A 26,465-nucleotide genomic window follows, 5' to 3' on the forward strand; every position below is an offset into this window, starting at 1 on the left:
CGCTGGCGAAGCGGCGGCGGGGCCGCCCCGGGGCGGGCGGGCTGAGCGGCGGAGGGGAGAGGGCGCTGCGGGGAGAGCGGACTCCGGTGAGACCCGAGTCTGCCTTCGTTTCTCCTGGGGGCTGTCAGCAGCGGGGTTCTCCCCCCGAGCGGCTGCCCCGGAGCCGCAGCCGGAGGTGCCGCTGCCGGCCCCGGGTTCCAGGTGGGCGGGCGCGGCCGGAGCCCCCGCGGGGCGCCAGGACCGCCTGCCCGCACGCATTCCTCCGGGAATTCCTGGCATTCCTGGGCTCAGGGCACTCTTGACTTCTTCATCTGCCTTTTATTCAGCAAATTAGCGGTTTGGGTTTTTTCTTGTTTGGTTGATTTTTTGTTGTTTTTTTTTTTTTTTTTTTTTTTTTTGCGAAAGGGTGTGTCCGCGTTGTGTGTGTTCCCTTCTTCATGGGAAAAGCTTAGAACGGCAGTTCTGCCATTTGTTCTTCTTCCCAATTAACTTTGCATCTGATATAATTTATATCCTTCCCATTTGATGACAACTTTATGGGGAGATCAGTGCTGCGATATAACTTTTGTGGTGAGTTTGCATGAACGTTTGCAGTTGACAGAATAGTTGTTGCAGCTTTTATCTTTCTCCTGTTTTTAGCATATAAATATTTTTTAAAAGTTACTGCAATGTACACTGAATAATTGTCAGAATAGAAATAGTAGAAACCTATTCTTGAAAGCTGTTCTATTTTTCTGAACATCTACACTATGTTTAACTCGCTTGGACTCATAAAAGTGAATCCTGTAGGTGAATCAGAAAGCCCCTGGAATATCCTGATTTGTGGCACATCCGTGGGAATTTGATGGATTTGGTGTCTGACGCTTATGCTGACAACTGTCACATGTCTCATAGTTATAAATCTCTTTCATGGCTGGCTTTAACAGAACTTTAAAACCTGTATAAAAATATAATTAAAATGGCAAAACCAAACCACTCTTTACTTTTTAAAGGTGCTTTGTAAGAACTTGTTTGACTCGCAATTATATTTTCTAGAAATGTCAGTTGTTGAATTGTCTCGTTTTTTTTCTCATGTTAGACCCAGAATAAAACTGCTTATGCTCACAGTGTGTACTGAGCCAGATGTGGTTACTGCTGATTAATGTAAAAGTGTACCAAGTTGCTGTAAGCTTTTTTTTTTTTTTAAATAATTATAGTGTTAGTTTGAATTTGGGTCCTTTCTTTTGGAAAAATATTATAAATAGGAATGAAAGTTTTTCATACAGTATTGAAGCAAACCATTAACAGTGTAATAAGCAGCATGTTTTACAAAGGAGATGAAGTTTGTCATGTAATGAAAGGCAATTACACTGCTTTTTAATGTATGTTATTATTTTTGAGACACAGCTACACTTTTTAAACAGAAAACTCTATAAAATAAGAAAGCAATGCTTCAAATTTTTATTAAAATTTTCTTAGGTTATTAAGATAATCTTTCACGTAAGAGGAGGTAATTGTTAGTAGCAGATAGTTTTTCAGTTTAATATTCATGGGTTTTTTTAATAATTAATCTGAGATAAAAAATGCATTGCTTCAAATGAAGTATGCTACAAAGGGACTGATATTTTTATGTGTATGTATTTACAATTTAGAGGTGTTTCTGAAATATGTTAATCATAGGAAAAGTATTCCTAGTTGGTTTACATACACCTTGAGTTGCAGCTGACATTAACTGTTTCTAAATCCCACTACAAGGCAAATACACATTAGAAGGGATTATTTTAGCAAACATAACTAGTGTTAGGACAGTAATGAAAAGCCAGGCCTTAACATTGCTCACCTCTTTGGTTACAGAATTTGCAGGAACATTCTAAAGAGCCTGTCTGCTCCAGCAGTGTATCACACAACTGGCCTGGGGTTTTTTTTATTCTCAGTATCTGATTTAGTTGTATTTTGCTTTTAAATCTAATGAATGGATGACTGCTTAGGCTGCCTGAATTGCCTCCAAGTAAACCAGCTGATTTTAGTTTCTGTTAATTGCATCATTGGATCTCCCTGTTGGTAGTAAAATGTCTCGAAATGCACTTGGGTTGCCCTGGGAGGGTATGTGTAGGGGATGTGGAGTTTAATTCACTGCAAAAATACACAGGTATATCCTGTGTAAGAAGGATGACAAAGGTGCAGGAAAGAATTGGTGACAGTTCCTTCTTCTGGTTTACACTGTGTAATAGGAAGTTGATCTTTCTGGGAGTATTGGTGAAACTGGTTTGTCTGGGTTTTGCAGTGTCATCTGAAATGTGTAGGTGAAATGGCATGACCTCAAACGTGAATTTTTAAGTCTTTTGTCATGGAGCAGTTCAGGATAAACATGTGTGCAAGGAGTTGTTCAGCTTGGATCATAGTGAGCAGGTTATTATTTAAAAATAGCTACTTGAGTACTTTGAGGCCAAATAGTTCTGCCAATGTCAGAAATTAAAAGTAGACCATCCCAGTTTCATTCTGTAGTCTGCTGGTTTACCATTTATGCTTTTTGAAGTCATAGTGGTGATAATGTCATTATTATATGGCCTTTCTATTATGGAGGTAACCTGAAAATATGTATATTAATATCAGGCACATGAATCTGATTATGCAAAGCAATGTTCAGCCTGTGGCAGCATCCACCTGTGTTGTTAGAAGGGAACCAGCAAGAATCTGGTCAGGATCACTGATACAAAGAGATTTCTGAGAAATGGCAATGAACAATAAAATAATGGGGCATTTTTTACACTTCTGCACCCTCTGAGTGCAACTCTGAACGGCAGCAGAAATGTTGCATCTACCTGCTGCCTACTGCTCATGTGTTCAGATAAAGCAGGTTAAAGAAATTTGTGTTTATTCTTTCTTCTGTCTGTCCCCCTTCTCCTTCCTTTTTTAGTGGTAGGAGGAGGTTATCATCTACCTGATCAGTTCAGAGAGACCTTTCAGAGCCAGACTTTGCAAAGAATTACCTATTTACAGTATTGAGGTTAAAGACTGACTTGAATGGCCAGGATGAAGTGAAGATGTTAGAACTCCTCCTGTTTTGTTGCCGGGTCTCAACAAACTGCATACTGAGGAAGATGGTACAGACTTCATGCATCCTGAACTTAGGTTTGGCAGTTTTACAACTTTTTTAATAAAAATCTCGAATGGTGTGTTGGTAGGATGTGCAAAAACCCCAAAAAGGGTTTTGTTTTTGGTTTTGTTTTTTTTTTGCTATTTTTATTCTTAATTGGCAGAATGGAGAATCTGCCCACTGAGAACACTCCATTACCAGGTTATTGTGTGAGGGAAAGTGCTTTACGTGTTCATGGAATGTTTATTCCAGGCATGTTTATCTGGAAACATTAACACATTTCAGAAACTGCTTTGACCTTGACTCTCTGAGTGGTGTTAGATTAAAATGGTAATACATTTCATTATAGCCAAGTGTGAAAATTTAATGTTTAAACCTGAGAAATGAACATGTTGGGAATGTATGTACTGAAGATTTAGTGGAGTGGTAGTCATGGAGTCACCACTGTTTGGGATTAGAGTGCAGTGTATTTGTTGTGGTCTTGTAGCATCTTTGCCAACAGAGCTGGCAGCCTCCTTGAAGGAGTTTATCCAAATGTAGGCTTATAACCTTCCATTTTATGTGAAATAGAGTGGATGACAAAATCCATAGCCAAACATGTGAATGCCTCTAAATTTTTAGGCAAATTAACTGTTTTAAATTAAATTGGTTCGTCTTTTGTGTTTATGAGATTTGTTAACCAGGTTGACAGTATGAGATTTAAAATCAGTGTTCTGTAAGAACCTTTTCACGATCTACTTGATTTTGGTAAAGACAGAGAGCGATGAGGAATAAATGTGATTGGAGAAACATCTCAGAAAGCACTTAGACTTCAAAAAAACCATCGGGGAGATTGGTAAGACTGGGAGATGCCTCAATTATTACCACAATGGCCCTTTTTTGTGAGGGTCCCCAGGCGTGCAAGAGTCATTACCATTCAAACAGCTACGTGACTCTCTGAGTCTGAGCATGACAAGATTTTTACTCCAGGCATTTGCAGCACTTCATAATACTTTAGTTGCACGTACATTACACACACTGTTTAAAAGGAGCCAAAATGTGGATGTGGAAACTAAATACAATATGGAAAGGAGATGCATTGTCTGAGTTGCCCGTGCTTACATATTTTCATATGTGCTTATGTATTTCTGCATGTGTGTACATAAACTCTCATAGACACTTGCAGAAGCCTGATAAGTATTTACCAGCCATTAGGAATGTTTAAACCCCATTTTAAATTCTATTGAAAGATCTCTGAGAGCTGCTGAAGTTTGTTAGAATGACAGATGTATTTCAGGTACATAAACACACATACAAGTGGGTAGTTATCTGTGTTCTGTTTCATCATAAAGCAAAATGTGGAAGTGGTGGGGAAAATTTAAGCTTTTATAGACAGATGGGGAATGTTTTCAGTGATGTGATTAAAGCTCAGAATATTTTGAGGCCTTGCTGAAATTGGTAATGGGTTGGGGTATCCCTCATACCCTCATTTGCACACCATTAGCTGTTAAACGCAGGGAGCAAATGTTTGGCAGTAGCAGCCTTTATTTAGAAGAACAATGGCATGTAATGTTACATTATAATTCCACAAACACTTCAAGCTTCATAAAGAAGCAGCCCTACCTCTCTCATTTCCCCCCAGTAATTAACGCTATTGCAGTGTGAAGGTGAGAAGTGGGAGCTGGTTAAACCTGTGCTCAGTGTGCGGGCAGGGCCCACGCTGACAGCATTGACCTCAGAGGCTTTGTAAGCCCTTCTGAGCGCTGCAGCTCGTGGCGCTGCAGTGCAGCACCCTGGGAAGCTCCTTTGCTCTGTGGAGTTTTGCAGCCTCTCCTCTCCTCAGCTCGTGTCTCAGACAGAGTGTGATGATATCATCTTGTCTGGTGGTGCCTGGGCTCGGGGCCTGCAGTCCTGGCTGCATGTTTAAGTTGGAAAACGCATGGTTGAGTTAGTTGAAAGAAACCAGATGGGTGTGAAGCCAAGTGTTTAAAGAATGCAATGTAATTAAGACAAAGTTTAACAATAGAAAAGTGGGAGGCATAACTAGCTTGAATACATGAAGCTGTGGCCTTATGTGGGCTGTGTAAATATGACTCCTGCAGCCTCTTTTACATGTCGTTTTTGTATGGAATACTGGCATCTTCACAGAGATTAACTGGGTTCTGTGTCTCTTCATATAGGTGAGACCTTGGTCTTTGCAAGCAGTTGAGCTCATACAGTTCCTCATTAATTTTATTTAGGAGTAACTTATGCATATATGATCAAGGTTATGCTGATTGCATCTGTTGTGTTGCTGTAATTCCTGTAGACAAGATTATATTTTGGGGTGGGAATAGTGAGAAGAAAGTCCAGTGAAATGTCACATTTAAGGTGAAGGAATAATTTCTGAGGTAAGGAACCTTTTATTATTTATTGATCTGTTTATGTTAGATAGTATTGCAAATAAATTTGTGGTTTTGAAGCACTCCCAAAACTTTTTAAGAAAGGTTGCCCTAACTCTCTGTCTTCATTTCTTTGAGAAGGGCTTTTTAAGAGACTCTTAACAAACTTGAGATTTTTTGCTCAAGCCTCTAAAAATATGAACAGGATACTCTCTTCGATTGAAACAATAATGATATTATTGGGATGTATGATGATAATTTCCTTTGGAACAAAATACAGTTTCTAACACTGACAATGGGAGGAAAATGTAGTGAATCAACACAGAATCTCTTGTGGAGTGAGTGTAATCCTGTCAGATGTTTGGATACAAACCAGCTATTGTCTTTGAAATCACAAACTGCTTTTAGAATGAGTAAGTGTTCTTGTGTCACTCAACTGTTGTTTCTGTCAATACTTCAACGGATAGGAACATTTAGAATGTGATGAACTAAGAGAAAGTATACAAAATAAAATTTTCTCTTGGTGACTTTATTTCTCTTTTTTTCTCGGTTTTAACCTTCTCCTTTGCAAGTTCATAAAAATGAAGGAAAACTGAGCATGGTTGTATCACGTGTATATAATTAACTCTGTGATAAGTGTTTATAAGGTTTTTGTATTTGAAATTTATAAATATTAATTGTAGTGCACTACTGTCGAGATACTTAAAGGGCAAGTAGAGAATCCCAGTAATTGGATTTTGTTTTAGTGGCAAAAAAGAACTTGTACAGATGTATCTGAGCCTGGGAGATGAAACAGTATCATGCCACAAGGACACACACAGGTATTTGTGTCCACATAGAGCTTGTACCAAAGTAACTATTAATAAACAAATGTAACTCTCCATCTCCCTCCAGTGACTTGTGTCACAATATACAGGATCTGGGACTGGTCACTACAGATGACATGAGTTAGTTTCTTAGAACTATGTTTCAGATGCAGGTTGACTTCTATTTTAGTATACTTTTAATGTTGCCTTTTTTTGGTCTCTGATTCCCTTTTGCTTATGATTTGGGAGAATCTGGAAATGAACTATTTCAATAAAGAACAAGAGAGCTTTTTAATAACAATACAAAGTATATATGATGCAGTATATATAATATAATTTAGAATATCCCATGGGAAATTTGGGGGTTTCTTAGTATTTTCATCATTAACAAAAATTAAGGCTTTAATTTCCACTCACTAAGCAAGGTTAGTAGGTCATGTGTTATTTCCTTTGGGGATAAATCTGGTAAAATTGCTACATGAATTCATACATACCAGATAAAGAAAATTGGATATATATATTATGTCCTTGTTTTCAATAAAACTTTGACAATTTATGAGACCTGAGGATCTGCCAAAATATTTTGTTGTTGACTTACAGCCATTGAAGCAGATTTTAATTTTGAAAAAAAACCAAAACCCAAGCAATAAATAAGCCAACAAAACCTGCTGCATGTCACACAGCTCCAGTACTTGGCTGATCTGTCACATACTTTCATAGGACTAACAAGATGTTTTACATTTCAGACACTGAGACTTCCTTAAACACAACAATTTCCAGCCAGAGGGAGTATGAACCATGTTGTAAGCAAGTGAACAGTATCTTTTGCTCTAAGTGTCTTTAATGGCTCTCTCCACGGACAGTCTTTATTAAATACAATCCTCTTCCTGTCCTTGGAAAGGTGGCTACTAATGTTCTATTTTATTGGCTGCGTGTCTGAATAATGTTGTTTAGTATTTGGGGCAGAACTGAAGCTGAAATGCTCATTTCTAAGGCAGCAAACCCAAAGATTGCGCACTTTCCTATACTGTGTTTCAGGAGAAATTGATAAAATAATATCTGTAATCCATGCTAACTGAAGCATGGCTGTTTGTTTCCACTAATACCTAAGGGAAGAAAAGCATTATTTTGAATTTTCATCCTGCAGGAAGTTCTTACTTCTCATCCCTAGTCTGCCACGTGAAATCAGAACAGAGAATGGTATTTTTCACAGAATAAAAATGAAAGTAATTGATACAGAAGTGTTGAAATACTTCCTACAAAAATGCATTACTGTGATGGAATCCTTCCTTCCGTGGGTCAGTGTTTGTGGCTGGACCTCATTTTCCATTATGCACCCAAAGGTGTATGACTACCATGGTTAATCACAACTTGGTCAAAGGAAAAAAACTCATGTTGCATTTATGGAAGGCACAGACCTACACAGCTTCTGGTGTGGAGGCTGGAATTACTGCTTTCAAAGGGAGGTTTGAGGTGCACGGAGGGACTGTGGCTGAGGTGCTGGATGGGATCTAGCACTAAGTTTAAAAATAGCTTGTACATTCATTTATATGTAGTATTTTTTTAAGAATGTAAAATCTGCTAGCTTTTTATGAGCTGTGTGAGGGTGATTCTACCTATAATAACAGGGCAACCCTGTCTTAGATGCTGAAGAGCTGCCTTGATTTGGTATTGTGTCTGTGTGATACCAAGCATAAGTCTTTGCAGCCTAACAGTGGTATATGGAGTTTTGAAAAATATATGCCATGTGGCTTTCGTTCCAAGTAACTCCTGATTTTATTCAAGTATAAGAGTTTTCACAGTCTCTTTCCTTCTGACAAGCAGGAAGAAGAGGTGGGACGTGAAGCTTTTGGGCTGGTTTAAAAGGGAATGAATATTTGAAAACTCAGCAGTCTTTTTTCCAGTTCTTCATTTGTAGACATTTTAGTTAGGTCTTTGATGCTGACATCAGAACAGCTGACCAATAATAAAAGAAATCTCTCTGAATAATTTTTTTCCCCATTACTGCCTGCAGATATTCCTGTATTATAGAAAATCCTTTGTGTAGGCCTTTTGAAAGTTTTGAATTTTGACCACTAGACAGGGAGTGGCAGTTTACAGACAGTACAGGGGAAAAAACAAATTATGTGGAAGTTTAATTGTGTATTGTAACTGTCATAATTTTCTTTCTAATAATTGTGGAGAGTGACTGCCAGATACGATACAAATATAATTTTATATACACAAAACAACATACCTGAAGTAGAAAAAAATCTTCAGTGGGGATAAGGAATCTATTTAAAAGATGGTAAAATTGTTGTTTCAGGTATCTTTCTGTTGATGGATATTGTCAGTTTGCTCTTCAATGACTTTCACTGACTTTTTTTTTACAGTCTCGTATGTAGAACTTTAAAATTTCACTTTTCTGCCTTCTGCTCCCCTGTGAGCAGTAGATCAAATAAACTTATCAGGTACCCCAGAGCTGTCTTCCTTATGGCATGAAAGGGACAACAACCCAGGCCCATTTGTCTTGTGCAGAAGCAAATTTTAGGTAGGAGTGACAATGATGAAGTTTCCCCTCATACTTGCAAGGCATGTTTGCAAAACTGTGTTCCATCAAGTATAAAAACATTGCAGTTTTGGTCTTTCCATGAATTATCCTGTCTACTTCCTTTTCTTTACCCTCACGGTATGTAAGTTTTCCATCCTGTTCTCTCCTAAAGTTATTTCCTGTCCTTTTTCCATAGCTCTGTCATTTATTATTGCCCTCAAACCCACTTTGTGTGATATTGCTGATACTTTCTGAATATTCAGCTGCACAGAGAATCCATTATTTAGCTTGGAGAGCAAGCTCAATGTTATGTAAGGCCGGAGGACAAATTTTATAGTGCCTTCCTGGCATTTTGCTGTGCATGTGGAAAATCTGGAGTAAACATCCATAAACTGTTACATCCCACTTTTCAAAAAAGGCACCGATTAAATAATATGGGCAGTGACTTATTTTTTTTTCTTGGGGGAAGAAAATTTAGAAATAAATTGCGTGGAACCAAATGTCATTTTATTCTTCCATATTCCCTCGCTGCTTGTGTGCCAAAGGAGCCTACATGTGGTGTGAGGCAATACCTGTAAGGGCTCTGGGGCTCTTTAGGGAGGTCGAGGGACGTGTCTGTTGGTGGGATAGTGTATCCCCCCACGTGCTGGGCAACATCTCTGCCTGGATTGCAGTGCCAGCAGCCCTGTGTGTGCAGTGCAGCTGGTTGGTCTCAGGCTGGAGCAGAAGGTGGGACAGATGTGTGGGAGGCTTTGTGGTGAGGGTGTGTGGGCAGGATACAGAAGAGAAGCTTCACATGCAGAGTTTGGCATTAACGGGATTGGGAAGGCAATTTTTTTGGATAAATCTCTCTTGTAGATTTGGCAAAAGAAGAACTGAAATGGATGAGTGGAGACATTCCATGCCTCTGTGATGCTGTAATGCTAAGAAGGGAACAGACAAGTCTGGCACAGGAGTGTGTTTCTCCAAAGCACTCTTTTCTGCTCATGTTGTCAGGGAGAACAGTCAGGGTTCCAGATGACAGATTTTCTTTTTTTGTAGGCAGGTCTCACATAGCTGCTGTTAACTAGCTGTAAAATAGCTGTGAAAGAAAAAAAGGAATTTGAAAAAAAAAATGCTTTTTGCCTGTTAAACCTTCAGTGTTCATCTCCTGTGGTTCTTTGTAAAGTATCATATCACCACTGAAGAACAAACTGCTACAGAAGAATATGCAGAGTATTGGATTTTCAGACATGAGAACCTCTGCTGACAAGTTCTCTTTATAAACAAAAATGCCATCATTTTTGGCAAAAAGGAGTTGTTCAGAAAAATGAAACCTTTTCTGAATAATGATAAAATATGGGACTTCCATATCTACTGGAGGCCTGTATTTAAAATGAATGGTTTAACACCTTTATGAAGTCTTATTTTAGGAAGAAATCCCAAAACTGAAAGGCCTAAACAGCTTCGAGTGACAGGTGGCTTTGTTTGTAGAAGTTTTGAAAGGTTTCTATCCCTGAAAATGAAGTTAAAACACAAATTCAGCTTGAAATTTTCTGATGGCCTCCAGCAGTCCAAGGCCATGCTGCTGACAAAATAGGGGATCCATCATTCCCTGGTGCCTTTCTTGCCGATCTGATAGAAAACTGCTCCTTTTTTTTCCGGATCAATAAAGCTGTGGCTGCACGTTGGGGGCTCGCAAAAGGAGCAGGGAGGGTTGTCCAAGCTGAGATAAGAGGGTGCTGCAACTTTTGGGTTTGGGGATAGTATGTTAAGTATATTTTTAGAGTCAGTTGGTAATATACATCCTGTGAAGCATCTCAAACCAACATATTGGGAACTGCTTAAGGAACTTGAACCTGTAGCCTGGTGAAAGGAGATGTGACCACACAGGGTCTACACATGATTCTCGTGGTTTCAGAGGGAGAAAGGGCCTGTGTAGATCCAAAGGCTTTGGCCTGCAAGATTTTTTCAGCTCTTGACATTTTTCAAAGATATATTTGATTGAAAATTACTCTTCTGTCGAACTTTTGAATGAAATAACTTATCTGGGACACACAGTCAATACGCTTCAGTGGTCTCAGTAAAACTTCATGTGTTACTTTGTGGAGTCAATTTGCTTTGTTTGTGCTTGACTATGTTTCCTGGATCTTTATTAGTGTTCTTTTGGATTTGCTTTAAATGATGATTGGATTTTCTGAACTTGTTGATCAGTAAATCTAGCTTTTTAAGTTTATATGGTGTAACTAGAAAGTCTTTCTTTTCTGAACTGTTTACAAGTTTTCAGGAGACTCTTTATGGCTCAAAAAAAGTGTAGCTTGATATGAACAGCATGTGAAGATACCAATCAGAAGGTATCAATATATTTATGTGGTTCTAAACTGCACCTGAACTTTTAGTCTCTGCAAGATACTGGTGATTGTGTGGCCTTGACTATATTCCCTGTTGTTTTAGCAAGTAGAATATTTAAAAAAAAAAATTATTGAAGTAGTCATTTCTTAAGTCCCAGTTAACTTTTATATGATGTTGTAATGATACTTGCTTCACAGATAGGAGATAAGAGCTGATTTTATAATATAATAGAATGATAATCTTTTACCTAATTAAGACTTCAGGTAAAAGTCTTTAGCTTAAGACTTTCCTTGTGTTTTCTGAAAGTTGTATTTTTAAACTCTGAGACAGCAAATAAAATGACTTGGAAGCTATATTTAAAATTTAAAGTATTAGTTTTGTAGAAAACCTGGAATTAGGATTTATATCACTTTCTATTTAAAAAAATATTTTCTTTATAAGTAACTACAAGTAATTAATGAGCGCCACAAACAGAGAAAATACCTTCCCAAATACTGTTTAAATATCTAATCTCTTTTCATAAGCTTAAGACTAAACAAGCTGTGTTGTCATAACATTTGAGGGCTTCAGCAGACTTAGAGAAGATTAAAACCGGGCAGCTGTGGCTGTGGTCAGGGCCCCCAGCTGTGCCCCCTGCCCTGTGTCAGAAGTCGTGGGATGGAGCCCGGGGCTGGTTGCCTTTACCTGAGCGGTGTTCCCTGGCAGAGGTGTGTACCCAGCCATTAGAGCTTTCACATATTTGCATTTCTGCCCTGGTGACATCCATCACAGGAGTGGGGCAGACAGATGGGAGAGGAGCAGCCTCAGTGCTCCCACCCTCGTGTGCTGCTGTAACCCTGCCAAAGCCGGAGATTCCAACTGACCGACGTGTGTGTGGAAATGGGACTGCGACTGTAATTAATCAATTAACATACTTCAGGGATTTGGAAAGCCAGTAATGCTTTTAGTTTTAAGTTGAAAATGTTTGCAGTGGTTTTGTGTGTTGTAAAACAACTTTTTGACGTTGTGTAGTTCATGTGAGTGTTATCCACTGCGGCTTGACATCCTGTAAAATAGGAATTCAAAGTAAAGCCTTCAATATTTGAACACTAGGGTCATCTGTGCTGCTTTCTTGTTGATGTAATGGGAATTCATATATATATATATATATTTTCCACAGTTACATAAAGATAAAATGTTTTATTTAAAAAATTGTTGGGTGAACACTTTTATTTCTAGAGGGGCTAATCCTTTTTTACAGTAAAATTAAGAGTTTTATTGTATAATGCACATGAAGAAGACAAATACACATTTTATGGTATTCGTCAAATACTTCTTTATGGTTTTAGAGACTAATGAAAGATATTAATGGTTAATTTAAGGCAGATTATTAACCTAAATATTGTTTCCACTATGTAGTAGGGGATTTGGTGTTTTGTGGTTGTTTTTGATGGTGTTTGGGTTTAGTTTTTTTTTCTACTTCTTTAATATTTTTAGCAACACTGCAACGTTTGAAAGCACTGCTGCTGCAGTCATCCTGCATATGACATATTGTAATTTATTCCTTATCTGTTCTTTATGCTGATTGATGTAAACCCTTTTTTTAACTTTTATGTTTATTTTTACTGACCCCTTTTTCTTGTATTTGTTAATTGTTACCATTAATGGCAAATTCAGATGAACTTTACCCTCTTTATAGGTCCGCTAATCTATACGGCTTGAAGGTGTAGTGTTAAGTTTCATACACTAAGCAGTTTGTCTTAGTGGCATTTCTAGTCTTGCTGCAATCACTAACTGGAGAGCCTTTTTTAAAGATGTTCATATATTCACCTTCTGCAGATGTGCCACCAACTATGTATAAATCAGGGGTTTTCTTTCACTGACATGGTCACATGCAAATATACCATCTGTGATTTTAACTTAGAGTAGTATCAGCACACTGTGTCCTGCAAACCAGATTTTTTCAAGTAGTGTTCTGAATAATTTGTATTTTCTGAAAACATTAATTGAGAATTTAAATGCTTGCTCTTTAGAAGTTGTGGTATTTTTGTTGCTTTTTTTCACAGGCTGTTTGAAGTCTCTTTGTTAGTAATTTTCAATTACAAAATCATGTCTTTTGCTCCCTAGACGTCATACTGATTTGATGTAGAAGTCTGAGAAACTTTACTTTGTAATTTTTATTTTGCTAAGACTGGAAAATATTTAAATTTCTATTATTTCATTACATACCCAGAGAAGTAACTTCAGATCAACATTGTATAATATAACAGTAATGTAAAAATGGAAAGCATAAGGGCTTCAAAATGCTTACATTATTTGAGAACAACTTTTGAAATTTTAAAAGTATCTCCTTTTTGTTGCCTTGAGCAAACAAAGAAACTTTGAGACATGAGTGAATGTAGCTGGACAGTTCAAAGAGCAGAGTGGAGAGCCTGGTTTCCTTCCTGCCTCCAGTCCTTAGATTTGTCCCTTTGCAGTGTATATTCTAAGTTAGAACTCTGCACAGTGCTCTCTTTTCCCTTCCTTGAATTCTTAGTCACCATCAGTGCAGTTCAGAAGCTGATTTCAGTTCAGTACCCTGGTCAAAACCCCTCTACATTGATGGAAATGTCTTCATTGACTCTGGGTGATTAGAATTGACTTTGTTATTTTTGTCTCTCTCTTAATTAATATGCGATGTTGCGAGTAGTCAGAAAAGAAGGTAAAAAAGTATGGAGAAATACATAGAATAGAGGCCTGAGATCATGAAGTGTATTGGTCCTTGCTGTTTCCTTCTGTTGTTTTTACTCCTTCATTTTTCCACTTTCCTTAACCTTCTTTGTCTCTTCACTTGTTCTGTTTCTCTTCCTACCCCAGGAGTTCTTAAATGGAGATCAAATTCATAGTGTCTGTTTATTTCACTTTAATAAGTGAATTTAACCCCTGATTTAGTTTTAGAATTTAGTTAGTTCACTGAATCTTTCAATAGCTAAGGAAGACTTCGACAATGATACTGCTTTTTTCCTCATGAAAATAATCACTTGATATCTAGCATTATATTTAGAGAAATATATGCTGGTTCCTTGGGATGAAGTAAGCCTGCTGTTGAGGGGGAGCTGGAGTTGGTTTATAGAGAGAAGAAGAGGTTTTTGAGGGGAACTGTCCTGCTAGAAGGAAGAATTGGGTGGAAACTGGTATACTCTGAATATTGAGCCAAACTTTTTCATTCCCTGTCAGGAAAAAAATGAGAATTCTGCTGTTGACAAATATCTGAGGGAGCTGGTTCATGCCGAGATAAATGGAGAATGAAACTGGCTGCAGAGGTTTGTTTTGCCATGAGACATCCTGTTGTTTTGGTTTCCTCTTGATGATTACTCACCGTCGGTTAGAGATCTCGGTTTTGTCAGGCTTCAGGGGTTACTCAACTCTCCAGCTCAGTTCAAAAGTTTATTCCTCCAGGTTTTGCATCAGTCTGACAGAGTCTTGTGTTCCATTCTTTTATAGACACAGCTCTTACTGTCACTGCCTGTAGACACTTGGCTCATAATATGCATCAGACAGTAAAGTAAAACTCCCTGCAAACCCAGCTCTTAGAGAAAGAAAGAATGGCATTTAACATTAAAAACACAGGTAGGGTTTAATTTATTGTTTTCTAGAACTGAAACAGTTTTGGTACATTCAGACTGGAGTTAACAGTGCTTCTGAAAATGATGCTGTCAACCTTGGAAATACTGGCAGTATTTTTCCATTTTTGTTGCTCAGGAAAGTACCTTGTTTTAGGATAGCAACTGGAGTTTTCTGGAACAAGGTTACAATTGGGAGGTTGTTAAATTAATCCATACGAAAGTTTATTCTTAGGGATGACAATGAGATAATGAAAAAGTTTATTTTCAGATGTCATTAGAAACAAACGTTAAAACCCAAGTACCTAAAAGCACAACTCAAAGTAATGAGGATATTGATTTTCCTTGCAGTGCTTTAGTTACCTGAACTCATAACTTAAAAGTGCCTGGTTGTGTTTTGCTCTCCCGGGCTTATGTTTAAGGGTTAATGTGGCTGGTACTAACTGCTGGCTATAGAATGATCATTATTTGTGAAGGGTACGGTCTTTCAGTAAGTATAGTGGAGATACCCAAAGTAAAAGCTGCTTTGACTCAGAAGATTGAACCAGAGTTCCTTATATTTGAAGTCACTTGATTCCAAAGCAACCAGCACCAACTCTGTGAAGGTAACATTTGCCATGATAAAATAACATTATGTTGATCCAGAATCTGTCAGTCAGACATTTGTCTTTGTATCACAACGTTTGCTTTGGGCTTTGCTTACCTTGGCCATTGATTTCTCTGCATATTGCCATTAGTCTTCATAGTCACATTGAACAGTGGAATAAAGTAATTAATGAAATAATCTAAATTATTTAAAGCAATGACAATTTTGTAATTTTTCTCCTATTCAGCTATAATCCCCTGATGGACATGGAGCCATATTTTGCTGGGTTTAAGCACGTGCAGCCAGACTATGAAGTCACTCTTGAACTCACGAGTGAGGAGACTCAAAAAACTAAAAGTGCACAGAATTTGAGGACGGGGTCTTATGGTGTCAGTATTAGAGTCCAAGGAATCGATGGACATCCTTACATAGTACTGAACAATACAGAAGGATGTTTATCAGAAAATCCTCCTCCTTTTGGAAAAGAGCAGCAGGTCATTTCTCAGACTGTAAACAAGCCAGCCTCAGACTCCAATACTGCTTCTAAGTTGGAGGATAAAATCAATGAACACACAAAATTTACAGGAATACAGCACATGCAACCTTCCATGCTTAAAAAACTGAAGATAACCAATGTAGATGAAAAGGAAAGTGGTATGTCAAATTTTAAAGATGAAGCTATGAAATCCTCCAGTTTGTTGAACTTTCAAAGACATCCTGAACTTTTACAGCCTTATGATCCTGAAAAAAATAACTTGAACTTGGATAATTACCAGTCTTCTGCGTGCAGTAAATCGAAGTCTTTTGCAGATGAAAAAACTGAAGCAAAGCCTTGGGTTTCCTCCTCTAAAGTAGTGTCCCTACAGAAAACAAATACGTACCATGCAGAGCCAACCAAAGCAAGTTCAAAAAAAATACATTTGAACAGGTCAGTAGAAGATCAAAATAAGCAGCTGTTGGACTGTCCCAGTAGCAAGATCAGCCCCAGCGATGGGGGTGTTTCCGAGTCGTTCTCATCTGCAGGAGGATCCCCGTGTGTCAGTCCCACTTCTTATCCAGAGCCAAGGAAACCCAGACCAGATGTGCTTCCCTTCCGCAGACAAGATTCAACCGGGCTGGTCTTGGATGACTCACGGCGATCGTCGTCCTCGTCGGCTACTCCCACTTCTGCAAATTCCTTGTACAGGTTCTTGCTGGATGACCAGGAGTATGCCATCTATGCAGACAACGTCAATCGGCACGAAAACAGGAGATACATTCCGTTTTTGCCGGGAACTGGTCGTGATATTGACACTGGGTCCCTTCCAGGAGTAGATCAGCTCATCGAAAAGTTTGATAAGAAGGTTGATCCTCACAGGAGAGGCAGGTCAGGAAAAAGGAATAGAATTCATCCAGATGATCGTAAAAGATCAAGAAGTGTTGATAGTGCCTTGTCGTTAGGTCTTGATGTAAATTCAGATTATTTAGGTGAATTCAATAAAAGCTTGGGCAAGTCAACTGAGCACTTGCTGAGACCATCTAAAGTTTGTCTTCGCAAGCAGTTATCCAGGGATCAGAAGTCACTTTCCAAAGAGATGAAGATTTCTGCTCGAAGTGTTGGAAAACTGCAAATGCCTGTTAAAGACACTGAGAGCAACAATTTCAGCTCTTTGCAGCACCACAAACAAAATGGAGCCGATACTGAGAGCTCGGTGTGTAGGTCATCTACACTCCCAGGGCAGAGTAAGAGGGAGGAAGGTAGAACAGTAACTTCCACTTTATTGTTGCCAAACCGAATCACAATTTCCCCCGATTCAGGGGCCAAGAAGATTTCTGTAAGAACATGTTCATCTGTCCCTAATATTCAGGTAACTTTGAATTTTTCTTTGAGCTGTCGTTTGCACTCTCGTGTATGAAAACTGTCATGTTGTTAATTGTGTATTCTGGTCTTCACGAGAACAAACTCCCATCACAGTGTACTTCCAAGTGGGATTGTTCTGGAGAAATGTAAATATAAAAATTATTGTTGTTGTAAGTGTAGAAAACATGGTTTGTGTAGCAACTTATTCTTGTATGGGTGAAGCAATATGATGGGGCCAAAGCAGATTTTTGTAAATGAGATTATGATGATTCAAAAATGCACAAAAATAGAGTATGGAAATATATGTAAGCAAAAATGCACAAAAATAGAGTATGGAAATATATGTAACTACACAAAATTAAGTTTGTTTCCTTTCTTTTGGTGTGGAGTGTGGTTTCTTTTTGCAGTAAGCCAAAACTCCAGTGGATCTTTGAGAACTTCAGGTTCATGAATGTTTTCATAATAGAACAGAATGGAGAAGTTCAGTTGTACAGGTTGTATTTACAACTGTCGTAGGATTGTATCTTTTGGCATTTTTTCTTGTCCTTTTAGGCAACTCCTGATCTCTTAAAAGGCCAGCAAGATCTCACACAGCAAACGAATGAAGAGACTGCGAAACAGATACTTTACAATTACCTCAAGGAAGGGTTAGTAAACATCAGTAAAACTTTTGGAGAGGAGACTGTGTTTCCTCAGTGTTTATTTTTTACTACATTTAAAATGTGGAACAGTGAAGTCAAAGGTGTAACTAAATGAAATGTCTGTCTGACAATTCTGTATCTCTAAGAAGACAATTCTGTGTCCTCTAAGGCTTTACAGGATCTCAGAATACCCAGGCTATGAGAAGGTATTGTGCAGGATATGATTAAATGTACTTGAAACTTGTGAATCGGACTATGCTTGGTCTTTTAAATACTTCTGGAGTTAAACTTGTGATATAGAGGTCAATGCAGAATTCAAATGATACCTTATGGGAATTTAAACCTTTGGGTTTTTTAAACAGCAACAAAAAATGTTGTTTCTTAAAGTTTGACAGCAGCTCTCTTGTTGCTGTGCATTTAATCCTTTGTCCACCTGTAACTCTTTTACTTGGTACTTTCTACTTATTGAAAGATGAAGGAGAAATTAATTAAAAACATAAAATGCATTTAAGTTTCTTTACATTCCTGATATAGCAGGATCTGGGAGCTGTTGGAAATGCTATTTTATGGTGCAGAAGTCAGGACTTCAAAAACCTAGCACTAATTACTTGTAATTTCGGTATGTTTGAATAATATATATATATGCTGAATATCTGTTTTGCCACAGCTACAGTCTTACAGAAGAGAGTTGCAATTAAAGAGCTCAGTGATCTTTTTTTTGGTTGGCTTTTCAGAAAACATTTGGGATATAAATTTTTAATTCCTCTCTTTAAAGGTTTTAATAAATCGTAGTTAAGATAATTTCTGATTGGTTCATATTAGTTTGGGTTTTTTTGTGGTGATTTTCAGTAGTTTGGGCACTCTGAATTTGTGTTGTTAACAAAATAGTAACTTTGATCATATCATTGCTTACTTCTACTGTCTGTTTTAGAAGTCCTGATAATGATGATGCAACAAAGAGGAAAGTCAACTTAGTTTTTGAGAAAATTCAGACTTTAAAGTCAAGAGCTGCTGGAAAGACACAGGTAAAGACTTTCTAATTTGTTTTGACTTGTTTCAAAGTGCTACAGTATTTAGATAGGGCTTGAAAAATTTGAATTCCCCTTACTGACTTAACCAGGCTGTTCTTGTAGCCCCTCAGGAGCATAGCTTAGTTTTGATCATGCACTGAGGTGACTTATGGAAAATCTATTTGCTAAAAATTAAAAAAGAATGTGAAGACGTCTACCATGAAACCATCTACATTTTGTTTCTGCATTTTGAAAGGAGAGAGATGCAAACTTGAACATGTTTTGTCAGATCAAAGAAAAAGCTACTCTACTTAGGTTTAAAAAATAGTGATGGAGCATCTTCTCCTTATAGTGCTATAAATAGATATCTAAGTGGAGAGAGTATTTTAATTTGTAATTTAGAAAAGCAGTAGTTGAGGATATTGTATAAAAGTCACATTACAACAACAGCATTTGGCAATCTGACTACTGAAAAGTTTTTGTTTCCTGCTAAATGGTACCTTTTTTTTATCAGTTCTAAAGCCAACTGAAGAAATGCCCAGTTGTTGCAGTGATGGCATGAGCATGATTAAATCCTTATTGTTTATTATTTTATTCTGAGCTTTAATTAGTCAAAATGAAAATCTATTTTGCGTCATATTCTTTTTAATCCACATATACCTGTGCTTTTTCAGAAGGCTATTTTAAGTGTAGTTGCTCCCAGCACAGTTACCCTTTTTAAGACATCTGTTTCTTAGTGTTTGAGGAGTTTGGAGTAGTGAATGTTAATCTGTTAATTGCAGTGAGACAGATGTGGAATGAGAGACTCATGTAGCTGTTGTTATTAACTACAGCTTTTTTTTTTTTTTTTTTTTTTCTTTTGCAAAACACATCCTAAAAAATGTATTTGAAAATCTGTTGACACATGAGCATGAATTCCTTTGATGTCCATTTTGCATAATTAGAAATATCCCAGTCAAATTTGGGCCCACGTACTTGTGAATTGTTTCATATGTTGCCTGATTTGAATTTTTCTTTAGGTTTGTGTATTTCCTGTTTTACTGACAACTTGCTTTGAGCAGTTATCCAGACATTTTTATGAAAATCAAATCATGGTTTCTTTGAAAATCTTAACCAGACCTGACCCATATGAAAAGTCCCTGGTGAGCTCAGACAGTTGATGCTACACTTTATTATTCCTGCTTGTAGCTTTGCTTTAGATTTAAAAAAAAGAATGTCTTGCATTTGTGGGAATAAATGTCTCTATTTAATTGTAGGTTTCGGATTCTTCGACTGAAGTAAAAGCATTGGTTGAACAAAAAGCAGAACTTGAAAGGAAAGTGGAAGAATTAGAGAAAAAACTGGATCTGGAAATTAGGGTACAGCACTTTGTTGTTATAAAGCTTTTGACTATTTCAAATATACTTTCCTAAATAAGTGATGACTGATCAACCAGCTGAATCTCTTTTGCTTCATGTTTTTCTTAATCCAGATGTACCTTTGCTTTTTCAGAAGACTTTTTCTTTGAAGTGTGGTTGCTCACAGCGCTGTTATGCTTTTTAACAAATGTCTTTCTTCTCAGTATTTGGGAAGGAGTTTGGAGAAGTGAACAAAACTGTTAAGCAATTGCACATAAAATATCTTGGGTATCTGCAGAGCTAAATGTTAATCAGTTAATTGCAGCAAGACAGACGTGGGCTGAGAGTCAAACTGTGTTACTCATGTAGCTGCTACTACCTTGCATAACTTTTGGTGTTCAAAATTCAGAATCAGCAGAATTCCAAAGAAGAGAGAGATGCTACACGAGCAAGTCTGAAAGATCTTCAGCTGCAACTTGATGAAAGTGTACGTGAGAAGGAAGCCTTGAAAAAGCAGCTGGAGGAAAATGAGAAGGACCTCAGGCAAAACCTGGAGGAGTGAGTTAATTCTAGAGAAGTTGTCATTGGGGTTTGTACCTTTCCTTAAACCTTTTAGATTAAAAGTACCTGTGTCTGCAGAATATTTCAATGGAATCAGATGAGTGCATTTGTTATCATAGCAAGTGTTTCTACCATTTAAAAGAGGCATGTTTTTAGAATATCTGGAAGGAAAAGAAAGATTACTGAATTTATAGTCGTCCTCTTAGTGCAGAATGCTTTTAATATATCACAGTCATGATATACAGTTTGAGTCTTTGAAATGTGGAAACACTTGAATGACCAAGTTTGAAATAAAATACAACTTCCCACTTAAATACCTACTTAGATTTCTCAATTTTACCCCTCTGACATTTAATTTTTGTCTCATTGTATCTCATTCTCTTGTGGGAGTAAATACATATGTCTTTTTAGTACTTGAATGAACAAATTAGTATTTCTACAAATTAAAAAATCCTGTCTGATTTTTACTGATGAGGCTTTTTCAAGTGAAGATGGAACAGGAACAGCACCAGACTGAGATCAGAGATCTTCAGGACCAGCTCTCTGAGATGCATGATGAACTGGATAATGCAAAACATACTGATCAAGGGGAGAAAGAGATTCTGATTGAGGTTAGTTATAAAGTGCCAGAAGGAGAATGAAAAAATCAGAAGAATTGCACCAAAGCAGTCTCTAAATTGTTGACTTTCTGTTGATGGGTTCAGGGGCAGAGGAGGAGGGATAGTCTGGAGAGGAACAAAAGAAAGGTTTTCTGTCACCTTGAGATGAAGGATGAATTGGCTGGAACCCTGGTTATATTAATATACTGATTATGAAATAGAGAACACATTTATTAAATTTGTTGGTAAGGGTGTGTTGGAGTATCAGTGCACAAATGTTCAAAAAGAAGATAAGAATTCACAGTGTCTTAGTACTCTAAAGTACCAAGACAATTAACTTGTCTTAATACTAGTGCAAAGAAGAAATGGAAGGTAAATGATAAAATGCAAAAGAAAGCATAGACAGTAGGTCTCAGGAATATTAAAGATGTTTGCACACAAGACATGCTTAGTAGAATAATTAGCTTGTTTTGTATAGGTGAGATTTGATTACTCTCTAAAATTGCTGTCTTAAATCTCAGATACTGTAGTTGAAAGTTGTAAATAAGTAGAGGAATATCTCCAATGACGGTGGTAGTACTGAAAAATATTACCTATGGAGCAGGACTTTAATCTGAGTGGAGGAGAGAGGGAAGATTCAAAGCATTTTGTAGAATGTTGCTCTAAAGGTGATAGTGATCAGTTTTTCTGTGTTGTGTGGAGACAGAGTAAGAAATGAGAGACTCGGCTTCAGAGTTAAAGTAAGTGTTGGAAAAAGTTTCTAATAATGTTGATAATTAAACAGAGGAATATGGCTCTCTGGGATGGTAGTAGAGTCCCTTTCATTGTAGGCTTTTAAGGATGAAGTAGATGATGGGTGTCAGGAGTGGTTTAGATGTACTGATCCTGCTTCAGTGAGGGGAAGCCTACATGGGTTTTGGAGGTGCAATTATTCACAGCTTGAGAAATACCAAATCAGATAATTCTTGAAGCTGTACATTTTTGATTGTTGTTGGTTTTTTTATTCTGTGTTTATATGCATGTGTCTTTAGTCTTCATATTTACTGACTACCCACTTCCTCCCCAGCAATTTGGAGAGGGGAAATGCCTTCTAGGGTGAACGTGGTGGGAGGAGGAGGAAGGGTGTGAACACAGGGACTCAGTTGGGAAGCACTTGTTTTGTCTTCAGCACTTGAAGAAGCAACTTTATTCTTTCAGCAGAAAATAAAACAAAGAATTATCATTGGGTTTGCTTCTCTTGCCATATGAGAAAGAATGTTTTGTCTTTGTTCTTAATCTACCTTTTTGCTACTGAAAGTAGGACTTAGGGAGTTGTTAAATTGCAACCTCTGTTTGACTCCTTCTTTATTTACCGATGGCTTAACATACACCATCAAAGTCTTTTGATAGTTTTACAGCATCAGATATGTTGACCATTGCATAAACCATCAGCTTCTAATAATCCTAGGGTTTAGTAAATTTTTAGCTTACTATAAAACATGTCAGTCATATGAAACGAAGTTGGCCTTGGGGAGCTTATATGCTTTCTTTGTGTGAAATACAGACAGAACATTCCTGTGTGTCACACAGTTGTGTTTTAATTTTGGGCTTCAGGAGCTGATGCAAATGAAGCAGGATCTGCAAGAAGTATTAATAGCAAAAGATCAACAAGAAGAGATCTTGAGAAAGAGAGAGAGAGAGCTTACAGCTTTAAAAGGAGCACTTAAAGAAGAAGTATCCAGCCATGACATGGAGATGGACAAAGTTAAGGAGCAACACGATAAGGAATTGCTCGATCTGCGACAGAGCCTGGAGAAAGCAACAGAGGTAAGAGAAGTGATTACAGTTAATCTCTACAGGGAAAAATCTTACCTCTCTCAGATGTCATACACTAGATGCTTTCAGATACTGCTATTTTCTTAGCAAAATAAATAGGACAAGATTTGGGCTGGGGATTCTTAGCTGCTGAGAGTAAGTTTTATTTCATACACTCATCTGATGTTTTGGTTGATTGTCGCAGCTGAAGTTGTGGCCCTTTCTTCCAGCAGTTATTGACTACATGTGCTTAATTGCAAACTTTGAGAGAGAATAGATGGGAGTGTGGTACAGAGGACCATTTGCTTGTCTTGGGTTAAATGGAATCACCAAAACCTTGAGGATGCCCTGAAGAGCCCCAGTATGCTTTGCCAGTGATGCTGTTGAAATTATAGTTTTGGAACTTCTAGCAGTTCTCTGCAGCCCACTATTCCTCTTTTCAGCTCCTTGTGTCACATCCTGTTCCCTGATTACATTGTCCCATCTTGTCCATTCAACTACTTAGTACTAGTGTGGGGTTTTTGTTTTATTTTGTGTCCTTTTCATTTATTGAACTTAGTTTGTTTACTGAATGGTCAAAGGAGTTCCAGCACAAGGGAAACAGCAGGGATTTGGGTGTTTTGAATCAGACAGGAAGAAAACAGAACTGAAGGAATTGCCTCTTCCAGCATTAGCAGGAAGTCTGTGTGAGGGGAAGAATAGGAACAGGTTTCATGTGTGCTTATCTGTTACTGGTTTCCAAAAGACGTCCTTTGTGAAGTTTTCTTTGCAGAGACAGCAGCTACAAATACATTGAAAAATTTTCTTTTGGTAAGGGGATGTTCTCATAAAGTTTTGAGCATTATTTTTACAGTGACAGCTATTTGTATCTTTTCCCTTCCCTCTTTTTATTTCTGTCACATGTTTGAGAAAATCTTTGCAGGCAAACTGTGCTTGACCAATAGAAGTCAGAACTGTAGGCCCAGCTTTCTGCTTAGAAATGTCCATTCTAATTCATGTGTGTTGCTCCTCACTGGGCTTAGGTGAGTTGTAGTTATCCTACTAGTTGTGATCTAAAACGTAACGTAGAACTGAATTAAAATTAAGCTTGAAACTTGAAAGAGGTTTCCAAAGCTTTATATGCTTTATGAGTAAAATAGAAGCACATGTGGAAGATGCTGGATAGATATTTTAGGACTGAATTCTGTTAAAGATTATCCTTTTAAAGGGTTGTTTTTAAACATGAAATTTTCTTCAGAGGTCTGAAAACTTCATATATGCTGAGCTGTTTATGCAGCCTAGGACTTGTGCTTGAGATTGCTCACTTTGCTTAAATGTGTTGTTTCTCTTTGTTTACATCATCATGAAGATATTTGACTCGTCTGAGCTGCTTGAATTGAATTAATTTTTTTCTTTGAGAGAAAAGTAGAACATTTAAATGATCATTTTTTATTATACAGTAATTGTAGTGACAGCTCAACCTCAATGAACCATCTTTCAAAGTTAGTGCCTGGTAATTTACTGTATTTCAATTATGGAGCTGTAATTACGACTGACAAGAAATGAAAGAGTAGTCTGTTCAGCATAACAATACCACAGTCTGGGAAATGGCTCTATGATTGGGGTGCTGTGGCTTAGAGATACTTATAAATAGCATTTATTTACTTGCAGGACAGTCTAATAGTAAATTTAATAGTAAATTTAATAAGATGTTCAAAAGTGAAATTTATTTGATTAATGTTGCCCTAAGCACCAGTTCTCTTATAATTTTAATGCAAGTGATTTTTGTTTTTATTTAAAGTAAAACATGCTTAATTGCAAGGTGGGTTTTTTTTCTTGGTTTAAATCTTGTACTCTTAATGATTTTTTTTTTTTAAGCACAGCATTATCTTTATGCCTGCTGGCTGAGATCAATTGTTGAGTTTGATATATCTTCTGTCAGGAAAATATAACCAATCTCTGCAGTAAGTTAACTGAGTGATCTGCTGTGATGTTAATGATTGGGTTTATAATTACTCTGGAATACCCAACAGTGTGTGAAAATCATATGCTGTACAATGGAAGCTGCTTGACCTGTTAAATTTATTTTTTTTAATATTATTGCAAGCTGGAAAAATTCATACTGGATGGTGGTACAAGAAATTTACATCAAAGATTAGTGGAAAGGGCCATTCTGTTGTATGTGGTGAGGAAAACAGGTGTGTAAATGCTGTAATAGTGGTTTGTCACACACAAAATGTGGATACTGATGTTGGATAGATCAGGTTATGTTGGAATCTGTATGTACAAAGTGTTAGTACTTATTGCTTCTAGATCATCCAAATTGCTACAGTGAATAAAGGTGTTTTGTGATGTATATAGGCTGTAAAGGAAAATTTTGCAGAGAGAAAGGAAGTAGTTTTTATGCCAGTGTTAAATCAACAGAATTTTCAGCTGCTGGAGACATCAGGTAGGTTGGCAAGTAATGTAGAGTGCCTTTGGTCTGTGTGGGTAGAATGCCACATAGATCTGTTCTGAAGCAATGTTAGAAACATTCTCAAGGTTATCTGGTAGAAGAACAGGGCAGGGTTGTTTGTCATGTATGATTCTGTTCTCATGCTCACTGCTCTGGTGCTGGGCTGGGGGGTTTTGTTGGGTTTTTATTGTTGGTTGTTTTTTGTAATAAAGATTTTTACATAAAGTCACAGATATTAAGATATTAACTTTCTCTGCTACAGTTTACCTTTTTAACTTTTGTGTTATGTTTTTTGCTTGTGGTGGTCTTGAGATGGCTGTGATTATTCTTGACGTCATTTCTTGTTTATTAAGACTGGGATCAGACTATTTCCATTTAACAATAGTAAAACTTCCAGACCGTGTCTGTGGGATAATAATTTAATAATAAATTAAGAAATGAAGGTCTTTCTGATTAAGAATGGAATTCTTCATAATCACAATGCTAGAACAGAAATAAATATGGATCCCCTCCAGTTTTTAATGTAGTACAAAAAATTTCTGTTATTTAATCTGACTCTACAACACAACAATCCAGAATTTTGTACTACTTTAACCATGAGTGCTCTGTCAGTGTAGATGAAGTGCCACTGATTCAGTAAAATTTGAAAACAGCTTTTGGAAGGTAATACTGCAGGTAAAAGGTTATAGCCTATTGCAACCAGTGCTGTTCAAATTCCAGTGGAATTGTATCAGCTCAAGAGGGCAGTTGCAAATGCACAGCACTTCAAACCTGTGTGTGTATTTTGAGCAGCAGCCTGCCCAAATTCTGCTGTTCAGAAGAAGCTGTAATCATCACCTTAGGAAGAGGCTTGTTTAGGCCTGACCTTGGCTGGTTTATCCAGCGTTTGTTGTACGTCTGACTTTGTTCTCTGAATGGTAAAACAGACACTCAGAGCTCGGAGCTGATTAGTTTATCAACACATTGAAGAATGTGATGA

At 37.4% G+C, this 26,465-nt stretch overlaps 1 protein-coding gene across 5 annotated transcripts in view; it reads left to right on the forward strand.

Moving 5' to 3' along the window:
• Positions 1 to 26,465, forward strand: part of CGNL1 (cingulin like 1) — a 60,625-nt gene that overhangs the window by 466 nt on the left and 33,694 nt on the right. For 3 of the 5 annotated variants that reach the window (XM_032700329.1, XM_032700332.1, XM_032700333.1), the window contains exons 2-8: positions 15,518 to 17,117; positions 17,663 to 17,757; positions 18,683 to 18,776; positions 20,018 to 20,119; positions 20,508 to 20,656; positions 21,135 to 21,270; positions 22,852 to 23,064. In XM_032700329.1, the coding sequence (XP_032556220.1) occupies positions 15,531 to 17,117; positions 17,663 to 17,757; positions 18,683 to 18,776; positions 20,018 to 20,119; positions 20,508 to 20,656; positions 21,135 to 21,270; positions 22,852 to 23,064 (2,376 nt within the window). In that variant the 5' untranslated portion in view covers positions 15,518 to 15,530. Of the gene's footprint in view, positions 1 to 405; positions 571 to 14,565; positions 14,692 to 15,517; positions 17,118 to 17,662; positions 17,758 to 18,682; positions 18,777 to 20,017; positions 20,120 to 20,507; positions 20,657 to 21,134; positions 21,271 to 22,851; positions 23,065 to 26,465 lie in introns of all 5 variants that reach the window. The other 2 variants (XM_032700330.1, XM_032700331.1) reach the window with 2 other exon arrangements.

The sequence above is a fragment of the Chiroxiphia lanceolata genome, chromosome 12 (assembly GCF_009829145.1).
Source record: "Chiroxiphia lanceolata isolate bChiLan1 chromosome 12, bChiLan1.pri, whole genome shotgun sequence".
NCBI lineage: Eukaryota > Metazoa > Chordata > Aves > Passeriformes > Pipridae > Chiroxiphia > Chiroxiphia lanceolata.